The sequence below is a fragment of the Thunnus albacares genome, chromosome 5 (assembly GCF_914725855.1).
Source record: "Thunnus albacares chromosome 5, fThuAlb1.1, whole genome shotgun sequence".
NCBI lineage: Eukaryota > Metazoa > Chordata > Actinopteri > Scombriformes > Scombridae > Thunnus > Thunnus albacares.
In genome coordinates this window covers 13,480,916-13,492,768 of record NC_058110.1, presented here as the reverse complement: position 1 = coordinate 13,492,768, position 11,853 = coordinate 13,480,916, and the positions used below count along the sequence as shown (strand labels likewise).

The following is an 11,853-nucleotide window of genomic DNA, read 5'->3' as shown; positions in this document are numbered from 1 at the left end:
CAGCATAGTCGGCTGAGCTGCGGGAAGATCTATTTCTATGTCCAAGCTATTAGAGAAAGAAAGAGGCTTTGTTGTATAAATGCTGCTATGCAAATTCAGTTGTTGTTAGCTGTTATAAAGTCCACAGGTAACCATAGTGTCCTGTCGCAATAGTCCTTAGGGTGATGTCTGTATGTATGTGTGTGGACGCATGCGCCATCAGTCATGTAGGGGAGAGTTTTTAATTAGTGCCGCCCCTTCTCTCTGAACCCAGGTGACGAGCCCGGGGCGTGCCCTCTTTAACAATTTAACATCAGCCTCTCTCTGGAACACATGCAGGCACACACACACAAACACACACACACACACACACACAATTAAGATCAGTGTGCACCATATTGTATACATTGGAAAAAACGATCTACTCTGGGCGCCACAGTAACAGAGAACATTAACCTCATCCAGGGAAACAGCTGATCAGATGCACCAGTCTGACAACCTGTAGATGTATTAGAGTTTCGTGTGTAGAAAATTTATTTCACACTCTTATTGTTTAGTCATTGTCAGACAGTGTAGGAAACCTGTTGAAAGCAGTTGTAAGTGAAGGAAGTTTCAGGTGATTTCTTTCATTTGCGACTTGTGTACGTTTCCTCTGCATCCGCTTAGGTCACCTCATTTGTCTGTATTTGCTTTGACTCAAGTCAAATGTGTCGTGTGATGCAACCAAACAAATAACTGCTTTGAATCTCACGTTTTTTACTGTTTAGACCGCGATTAGAACATTTTCTGCCATGTGTTTCTGCCTTGGTGAGGGCAGCACCTAGGTCTTTTTGTTTTGCATAAGAAGCACTGGGCAGGGTTGGGGAGTGGTTGGTCTGCGTGCTGTTGGTGACATCATTGCTACTGCTGAAGTCTGCGCGATAGGTTATTGATGAGGCCTTTGGGTAAAGTGAGAGGGCAGGTAGAGTGACAGGCGTAGCGCTGAGCGGAGAGGAGGTGACGCTTTGGATCTGGTGACAGCTACTCTCTGTGCTCTGCGGGGCTTTGTGGCTGCGGCTCTGTCGAGACTGGAGGAGAGCTCCAGGAGAGGATTGTTAACGTTAAGGTAAGGTGTTAAGAGGAGAAAGAAAGCTTTATTTAAACCAGTGATGTCATGTAGAAGGTTGTGCTGCAGATATTTTAAGTTTCTTTGCGTATTTTTTATATCTCCAGGTTCAGAAGCTGTTCGAGCTGCTGGATGATTGGACAATGAATTTGTTGCATTTTATTGTCATGTTTTAATTACGTGCTCTCTGTGTACTTTGTTTTAATGGGTTGTTGTAAAGAATACGTGTAACTTTTTACTTATATTAATAATCAGAGGCTTTTGCAAAACCACATGCAAATGCGGTGAACAATATCAAACCACAGCCATGCTAAACAACCTCTGATAACGCGAACAATACATAACAGTGACTTTATGCTGACAGACGGATCCATATAATGGGAAAAAAGGGTGTCTGTGTGTGTATGTCTGTGTGAGGGATGGGAGGGAGCAGCTAAAATGCTTTGTACATTTACTGTTGTTGGCCCACCTCCCTGGAGGATGACAATCAAACCATCTGTAGCACTCCCCTGCTCACATTACTCTCCCTCCTGACGAGCGCTCAGGGACCATTTCTTTGACAGCTGACATGAGTCAACAAAACTAAACAGGCTTATAAGAACTCAGAACATGACACCACAAAGGTGGTGAGAGGTCAGGGGTCAGTTGTCAATTATTTCCACTTACGGTAACATTGGACATCTGCTTGACGTCTGAGGCTCTTGTCTGGATTTCGTGAGAAGTGATATCGGTAAGCATCAAAATGTAAATGAAAGTAAGTCTGAGCTGGTCCTTAGATTTGAAAGGCAAATTAGCTATACATTTTGCTATGATGACTGCGTGTATTTCCCACCTTTTTGATTTTTGAAAATATACAGGGCTTCCTTTTTCACATTTGCACAACATTTTTGCACTTTTGTTGGAAAAAAGGAATGACTAGTAAATGAGGATTTTTGCAATAAGATAATGTATCCATAGATTGATGAGAAGAAGCATGTTAGCTGCTCAGAATGGAGGGTGATTTACAGAAACTTATTCACTGCTAATTTCTGGTTCTTCTGAAATATGCACAAATATACATTTTCTAACAGCAGCATAACATAAAGACTCTCAGATTGACAAAACTTAAATATCCTGCCTTTACAGCTCCAGTAGGTAGATGTATAGTATTCCAGTGGAAAGTGAGAGTGATCTCTGACCCTGCTCTGCGAATAGAAGGGTCCCTCTTACATTGGACTCTTATGTGCGTTGGCCCTGCAGTCTTTACATGAAAAGCCAATGATTTACTGGAACTGAATAAAAGCCTTTGTTCTATTATTCACATAAAGCCACTTTGGTCACACAAGAGAGCTAATCTGGCAAGAAAAGCTACTAAGTATACACTTAAACAGTGTGTTGTCCCACACATACCAAAAGAACTGCTATAATAGCCATATCATTTAGTATTTCTAAAACATCAATGATTCAGTTACTTTGTCAACCAAATATATATGTTGGAAAACTAATTAATATTTTACTTAGGGGATTCTCTGAACATCTTATTTCACTTTTCCATTTTCTGTATTTGAAATAAATTCACAACCTTCTAAATAGCAGCTAATTTCACTCAAATTTAAAGATACTAACAACAAAATGGCAAAAGTACAGTTATCTTACAAATCTCTTTCCTGAGTCAAAATAGGATGAAGTTCAATTTATCAATTGATTAAAATTTTCATTTTGGGAAACTACATTTTGACAAACCTGCAGATGGAAGCTAATGAGTGGGTTAAACTGGGAGTCATTTTGACTTGTTCTAGGCAATGATATCCTTTTTTTGGTTGTCTCTTGAGCAGCTGACTCCCGGAGAAAACCACGACAAATTGCGGCGTGTGGATTCAAACAGGAAGTCGAGGAGCTTTAGCAAGCAGCCCAGTACTGGGGACTACTACAAGACCCTGGGCAGCGACACGGCCGAGCCCCGTGGGAGCAGAGGCATGGCGCCCAACGAGGAGGTAAGCCAGATCTCTGCCCTTTATGACCACATATCTTATGATGATTAAAATGAAGTACATGGACACATCCTGGGTCTGTGTTTCTCCGCAACCACCTCATTACCATAAACCAACAAGTGCTGACCTGATGTCCGAAAGGAGAAGTATGTGTTAATACTTTATTATGTCATTTATGGTGGTTCAGAGGGCAATTTGCAGTAAATTATTGATGGGTACCATGAAAAAATACACGTTTATGATTATATAACACTGCCAGTCATCTGACATCCGGAAGAAGACACGTCCAGTGTGAAATGATTTCATACAGGGTTTGATATTATAAAGTTAATATTAAAAAACAAACAAAATATTAATGAATTAAATGTTAGAATTTAATGAAACATGCATTGCATGTAATTTAGCACACAATGCATCATTATTCGTATTGTTAGTGTAAAACAACAGTATTTGGGCCATAACTTGGATGGATACTGGTATAACATTAGTAAAGGGTTAATATACTGTGCCCTGGTTGTTTATGATTGTGTGGGCATCTCAGCTCCTTTAAGGTCCTTTTCAGGCTGAGGTTTAGCAGGATGATGGTGTGTTGGCATTAGATTACCACTCTGACAGCAGTATTTGCCTGTGCATTATGACACTCGGGATGTTACATAATCTTGCATCCTCTTGAGCTTTTGTTTGCCACCTGATGCAAACTGCCCCCTCATTTCCCTTGCCTCTTGAGTCTCCACCCTGTTGTGTAAACTGTCTAAGAACATACAATGGAACAAACCCAGGACAATCAGACTAGTGAGAGCTTAGCAGGAAGTCATCAATGACCAGACAGCCTATAAAAAGGAGAGTACCATTGAATCTCATTTTGACTTAATAACCACGGATCTGTTGTATGTTTTAGCTCGTGTTAGTGACAGCTGGTGATTTATTTGTTAGTGTATCAATGAAAAAAAGAGGATGAAGACAGTGTTTGACAAGGGCATAATACAACATTCATTGTAGAAAGAAATCATAGCAGATGAAGTCCCATGACTAAAAAGTGCAAAACTAAAAATCACAAAACAAAGTGAAAAATACAAAATAAAAATACACAATAAAAACGTACAATAAGTGATTTTCTATCAACACAGATTAACTACATTTATTCCTTTGATTCAAATTTTCAAATAAAAGCTTAAACATAAAAAAATGTAATGTGATGTAATGTCACCTTTTTATGTGGGAAATTACAAAGACTTATTTAGTTTAACCTGATAATGCTTCTACAAACTGAATGAAAAAACATCAAACCTCAAAACACTGCTCTGATGATGATCTTTTTAATTTTTGTATCACATAAAGTAAAATAACCTCATTTTGTATTGTCTGATATTCTTCGACAATGTTATTCTGTAAGAATCTTAAGATGCAACATTAAAGTTGCCATCGAGGAAAATTTCTGTCTGTCCGCATGTGTTTCCCAAGATTATTTGTTAAACTATTGTATTGCCACATACCTGCACAGGCAGCTTGAATGAATAGTCTGCTAAACTCTCATCAGTGTCCCTGGGGAGGTGTTCTTATAATCTCAAGGGGATCCGGAGTGGGGCTGCTCTGGGTGATACGGGGTATAATCCACATTGAGCCAATTAAGGCCTCAGTGGGGCCCCTCCTGGTCTCAGAGGCACCCTAGCAGATGGACGGGCTAATCAACGGCAGCAACGGCACGTGCTGCCAAGATCCATCTGGACACGGCCCTCCCCCCAACTCTCTGGGGGGCTTGAAGAGTAGAGGGGTCTACAATCACGAGCACGCGTCTGAAGAATAATAGGAGGGGCGGGGCAGGTTAAATGTCAAGGCCCATTAAGTTGCTTCCAGCAGAGTTATGGCACGCTTTCAGAGTGTGTCGGACGCGTGCATGCTGGGAGGGGAGGGGCGCGGTGAGCGTGGGGGTTAAAGCACTATCACTTGCAGTGACAGATGGCTTCCTCCTACTGTTTACCCTCAGAGTTTTCCCCTAGAGATTAGGTCATATTAGCTCTGTTATTAGCAATAGGACATTATGTCTTTATGAGTTGATTAAAGAGGGCAGGAAGCAGAGGGAGGACACATCTAATAGGGCCACATACATCTGTCACTGTCGACAGACTCTGTGCAAGAATTTAATGCTGGCTCAGCCTAGCAGGAGTTTCAACTGGCATGCCTATGCAAGCAGGGAAGGCAAATTCCTGCCAGTTTGGTGCCATAAATAAATTTTAATGAATAAATAAAACATTTTATTGTCATCAAACCTGCCCTAAATATATTTATATCTCTTGAAACTCAGATCAACACTGAGCTTGGCGAATTAACTTTTAGCTTTTTTTGCACCAAATAAATGGAACAAATTACAAGAGGTATTGAATTTTTTTTCTTTTAACTTGCTCGAAATAAATATTAAATTGAATTGAAAAATTGATTGTTGAACAGTGTTTGTCTTTGGTTGATTTGTGGACATGTTTGTTATTTATTGTTTTTGTTTCTTTGTTTGTTTTATCTTTTCTACAATGTATTGTTTTTATTGTTGCTGTATGTCCTTCTTGGCAGACTTGCTTGTTATTTAGATTTATTTGACTTTTTTGTCATGTTACTGTTTTTATTGTTATTTTTATATATATCACTCTTGCCAGACATGTCCATGTCTGCTAGTTATTTGCTTTATTTGACAGTTTATTGTTATTACTGCGGTTATCATATATTGTATATATTTCTAGCCCGTATGAATGTGAACTCAGGGGATTGCTGTAAAAGAGCTTAATATTCAGTCAATTTTCCCTGAAGAAACAATGGTTATATATATATATATATATATTTTTTTTTTTTTTGTGTTTGTTTTGTTTGTTTGTTTGTTTGTTTGTTTACAAGTAAAAAAAATACATCAAGGCAGCAGATGTGATTATGACTTTCTTGCTTTAGAAATAGAAAAAAAAGATTTTAATTATCACTCATGTGGTGTGTAAAATTGGAGACAACATTATTGTATGGGAAACCTGTCACAACCCTGTTATCAGTGAACAAATATTGACTAGCACAGTAAAGCAACAATATGGTTGCTAGGAGAAACATATTAGCGCCAACTACAACAAGTTAATGGGTATAAAACACATCTGACTAATTCTTCTCTGTCCCTCCCTCTTCTCCGACCAGGGCTCCGTGTTATTGGAGGAGCCTACCGACAGCCCCACCCCCAGCTCTGAGAATGGCACTACAGAGGAAACAATCCCACCACCACTTCCTCCACCTCCGCCCCCTCTTCCCCCAAGCAACCCAATGCCAACACCCCCTCCACCTCCTCCGTTGCCCCCGGAGATGCCAACCACCCCAATTCACTCTGCCAGTAACCAGCGACGCCCATCTTCCTCATCAGGAAGTGAGTTTTTTTTTTTTTTTTTTTCTTTTTCAGGAAGTAACTTTTTTTTATTATTATTATTATTCTCTTTCTAAATTTTTGTTTCTCTTTCTTTCATAACCCCTTTTCTGGCAATGAACATCTGTTAGAAGCTATTTAAAAAAGAAAAAACAAGAAATGTATAAACATTTTTTCTGGTTAAAGGTGCAGTGTGTAGAATTTAGTGGCAAATGGAATATAATATTCACAAGAATGTTTTCATTAGTGTATAATCACCTGAAAATAAGAATTGTTGTGTTTTCGTTACCTTAGAATGAGCTCTTTATATCTACATAGGAAGTGGGTCCTCCTCCACAGAGCCCGCCATGTTTCTACAGTAACCCAGTACAGACAAACCACACACTAGCTCCTTTACACAGCCTGTTCAAGATGGGAATGCTGCACCTTTATTCTGTCTCGCTGTATAAAAGGTACGGACAAGGAGTTGGGGGGGCAGAGTTGCTCCGCCAATAAGCCGGCTACGGAGGTAGTCACAGAGCCGGATCAACATCTGTGTAAAAGGGACAGCCAGCACGGTGGGACAGGTAGCTGACGCTGTGGTGTTACACATCACGCGTCTGAATCCGGAACGCCAGCATGTGATGTCAAAGCACACACAGTGTTCAGTGTAAACAAGCAAAGGCGGCTTAATGACGGATCTTCCTTACGGCTATAATGTGAGATCTCTGTATGAAAGAGCCTACTGGCACTAGAGAAGGCCTTTTTTCGCTTTTTGTGTTTTTCGCGAGTTTCACAGCCACAGTAAGTTCTCCTACACGCTTGGACAGGGAAAGGGGGAGAGGGGTTGCAATCCTCAACCTCACTGCTAGATGCCACTAAATCCTACACACTGGTCCTTTAAATGTATGATTATACACATTCTTGTATATTTATTCCTAGAAAGAAGAGCTCCTGGTATTACTGTAAAGGACACAGTCTAATCTCTCTGGGTAAAGATAAGTTGAGTCTGACCCTAGCATACTAAATAACAGATTATAAATTAATGATGCAGGGCTAACATTACCCTGAGAACTGGTTTAGTGTTCAGCCATTTCCTTAAGTGGCCCGCTGACCTAGATGCTGATGCAGTATGGCACATACTGCTCTAGTTGCAGGGAAATTTTCACTGTTGTGTAATGTTGTGCGTTAAAACTGCCTTTAGTAAGTGGCAAAAATTAACTATCCAAGTATAATGCATGAAACTTTTAGGAAAAGAAGTCCACATTGGGGGATAAGATGTGGCAGTGTGAAGACTGCTGTATCTTTCTCCAAAATACACAAATTAAGTCCTAGTGTTCAGTATTGACAAGTTCTTGAATTTGATTATGACTGTAAATGTGTGATTCTTGTTAAAGTTCAAGTTCATAAAATATACCTACACTGTTTCTCACAGATATGCCTAAATGGACGTTACAGAAAAACAACCAGCCCAGTTCTAACTAACTAACAATTAACTAAAAGAAAACTATTAATCATTGAAATGATGTAACACATAATAAACAGTGAAGCAAAATGAGGCACAACAGACTATCATATCAAAGAAACAAAAGAAATCTACATAACCTGTTAAGCTCTCTTGACTTTTGACCCTCAGAGATGATGAGGAAAATGTCCCAAAGTAATCATGATTTTTCAGAAAATGGGAGAAACTGCGTGTCAGTCAGATGAAAGAAGGATCCTAGACAGCCGGGCTCGGAACAGGTGTTCAGACGTCAGACAACAGTAAACATGGAGAATGACAAGATAAAACATTCTAGATAAACATGACATTACTTTCTCTTCTAGTAATAATAAACAATATCACACTGATGCTGATCCTGATCATTTTAGTGATTGTCAAGCCAACACTGATCTTTCCTTTTTTTCCATTCACCCTTTCTTGTGTATATTTCTGTTTACATGTTCTTTCTCTTACTCGCTCTATCTCCACCTGTTTCTCTCTGTTTTGTGTTTGTTTTTGTCCTCTTTTTGCCTGCCGTGATCTTTCCTCACTGCTGCTCTGTCAAGGCGGGGGTCTCTCTGACTCTCAGACAGAGGGAGGGACACTAAGACAGATGAAGAGTAAGTACAGACTGCAAACCAGTCTTTCAACTAATCACTTAACTCACGCTGTAACACATTTGGTTTTCACTATAGGCTTCAAACTGTCACTTTACTCCTTATCTTTTTAAAATCATAATCTATATCTGTATAAAATCTTGCCAGTGTCTGTTGCTGACTGATATGAGACAACAATGATTCAGTCTGTGAATCCACCTAATTCTAAACACAACAACACACATCACAAGAAGTGATGTATTTTCTTTACACCATAACAAAAAACACTCAATAAATAGAGGAAATGCCTGATATGCACTATGGCTAGACAGATAAAAGAGCTCCACCTACAGAAAGCATCTGTAACAACCTTAAATCAGCTGGTGATCTTCAGGAGATTCATTATACAAAAAATTAAAAAACAGAGCAATTAACATGAACAAAGTCAGAGTCAGAAAGATAAAGAAACAATCTGATTCCCCAAAACTGTGAAGTATGAACTATGAAATTAATCAGTTTTCTTGTAAAAGCCTCAATTCTCTGTTAATTTGCTTATATTTTTTACAATATTATAATAATATTAAAAATTGACCATCACAGTAGAAAGTCTCCCCAGTAGACCACAGTTAGGTGTTATATGTTATTAATTTAAAATAAGGAATCATTAATATTTTTATTATCTTAAAAAATAATTTGTTGTGGTTGTTGAATATTTTTCAGCATACATAACTCTGGTTTGAGAATATACTTTTCTTTTTTAAAAAGGAAATATTTATTATACTGAACAAATTTTTTGTAAAACAGCCACATAGATTACATATAAAAGAGTGTGTCATTGACACAGCTCATTATATCAAACAATGGTTTAAGTGAAGGATGAATTGTGGTATAAATGACAAGCAGCAGCTCAAAGGGGGAAATACAACATAGTTTTTTATAAACTAGTAGGCTAATAAACAGAAACATCAGTTAAGCTGTAAATCATTAATTGCTTAGTGTAAGCACCTTTTTACAATCTATCTATTTTATCTTCAGGCTTTGTTCACCATGTATCCAAATGTCTTTGTTTATACTCCACCTGACAGCAATGTAACACTTAACACTTAAGAGTAGCAAGTGCTCACTAATGCCATGATTGGTCATTAATCAGGTAATAAACAGGTAATTAGGTCATCATAAAATTAAAAGCCACCAACAGATCTGAGAGTTCAGGATGAATCTACAGCTCTGGTGCTCAGTGATACAACGGCAACATATGAAGTGGCTGATTGAAAATGCTGCTGCAACATCGTAGATGGTGAGAAGTTCCTCTTTGTTTCTCATTGATCAACATGATGGAGAGGATTACAGTACAGGATACATCTCTATCTGAACTGCAGCTAATAAGAGACGCAGCAGCTTGACTCCTCTTAAATTTCTAACCCAGAGCAGAAAACCTTTTGTGCTGTGATTTCCAGCATGAGAGTCTATTTGTCAAATGTTCTCTACCTGTCACAGCTCCACCCTCCTTTAGTCTCACTCTGGCAGACCTGCAGAGTCCACACCCTCAGCCTAAACAGAATTTAACTAAGACACACACAACCTTTGACCAAAAACACACAAACACATATGAGTAGAGCAGTCCAGCGCTAGTTTTATTGTAGCCTTTAAACTCATCTGGTTGTGGATAATCAAGTGTTCTGGTGCTCTACAATGAAGATTTGTCAGGGAGAAATGGACGAAGGTATGTATATATTGTCAAAATTAGAAATTATACTTTATTTGCAACGGATCCAGCTACATTAAGTAAGAAAATATTTTTACAAGAATTCGATTTTTAGTACTACTCATTATAAAGATGCAGATTTATTGAACATAATCTGCTGACTGTAAATTTATAGAGTTGTCACATGTGGTTGTAAAAGTGTTCCTGTAGCTGTTTCCTTTTATTTACAGTCTTATACAGACCACGGTTTGCATGTGTGCAAGTGCACATCGTATGGTGCTCAGGGGTTGTCGGTCACCAGTTTATCTGTCTCTCTCTGTGTAATCCAGTGAATGTGATGTGAGACAGTAGGGGGAGGACAGTGAGTGCGCTGTATGCATGTCATGAATGCGTGTATATGAGTGAACTGTCTGTCAGGGTTGCTGTGGTGAGGATTGGACCAGTAGGGTGGACTAATGAGCTGGGGATTGAAGGGTCATTGTGTGTGAGTGCGTGCGTGTGTGCATGTGTGTGCATGTGTGTGTGTGTGCATGTGTGTGTGTGTCTGCCTAACCTCATCCGTCCATGCGTGCGTACGTATGTGTGTGTGTTAATTCCTTGCCAGCTTGCCAATGGCTCGCTGTCACTTTCAGTTACTGGTGATTCCTTTAGATTTCCCCCAACTGTGATGATGGGTCTTTAATAGAAAGCTGCTCTCTCCTCCCCGAGAGAGAGAGAGACAGAGAGAGGGAGAGCAAGGGAGAGTGAGGAGGGGTGGCAGGCTAGCGAGGCTTTGTGTCCAGCTAGACCATTGTGGTCGCCTCAACAGGGAACATTTTTACAGGACTTTTTTTTCATTTCCCAAGTAGAAAATGAGTGATCAATGAGGGACTGAGGATATACAATTCATTTGACGTTTACATTCACTAAAACAGGTGAGGTAGCTGTTGGTTCTTGGTGTGTTTTGGACAAAATATGTGATATTGAAATTTTGTAAAATAAAAATGTGTAGCTGCTGTTATAGCAGAACAATACACTATATATTTGATTTGAACATTTTCCAGCTAAAGCTTAAGTTCTTTGGATAGGTGATGTTAAACTAGTAGCTACATTGTCATGGTTTCATATTTTAGTACTTTCCTATTGACATTGTAGCATATTTGTTTGTTTATTAATTTGTTACTGTTAATTGATTAAAGTTTTAATAACATTTAGTGCATGTATAAAGTAACTGTACAAAACTGTGGCACCACATGTAAGCACTACTTTGACATTGCCTTATTGACATTTCAAATTCCTGTAATTTTGTCTGTCCTTTAAAAGTGGAAACACAGTTTCTTTGTAATGGCAATACCAATAGAGGTCGTAGTTGACGTCTGTGTGAATTTGTTGCATTGTTCACTATAAGCAGATTAGGGTCCGTGGAAGCTGAATGCATACATTTTACCACAGACCTACTTTTTAAAAAATCTGAAAGTTCAGTAGCAGCTTAGCTGTATACATTAACGTCAGGTGACACTCTAAGAGACTGTGTGCCTCCTTTCTTTGGGTTCACTGTAGTGAAATAATTTTGAACTGCTCCTCCCCATCTCATCTCAGCTCACTGCGACTGCTGATTGATGCAACAGTTGCCAAATATGCCGAATTCTCACTGGTCTATTTGTCTCTGAAACAT

At 39.0% G+C, this 11,853-nt stretch overlaps 2 protein-coding genes across 10 annotated transcripts in view; one reads left to right on the top strand and one right to left on the bottom strand.

The window, feature by feature from the left end:
* The window catches only part of espn (espin), a 48,672-nt gene that overhangs the window by 20,533 nt on the left and 16,286 nt on the right, over nt 1-11,853 (top strand). For 3 of the 5 annotated variants that reach the window (XM_044350785.1, XM_044350787.1, XM_044350784.1), the window contains exons 8-10: nt 2,899-3,057; nt 6,217-6,439; nt 8,465-8,518. In XM_044350785.1, the coding sequence (XP_044206720.1) occupies nt 2,899-3,057; nt 6,217-6,439; nt 8,465-8,518 (436 nt within the window). The remainder of the gene's footprint in view (nt 1-2,898; nt 3,058-6,216; nt 6,440-8,464; nt 8,519-11,853) is intronic. The other 2 variants (XM_044350789.1, XM_044350788.1) reach the window with 1 other exon arrangement.
* Nucleotides 1-11,853, bottom strand: part of acot7 (acyl-CoA thioesterase 7) — a 131,225-nt gene that overhangs the window by 106,264 nt on the left and 13,108 nt on the right. The window lies entirely within an intron of this gene.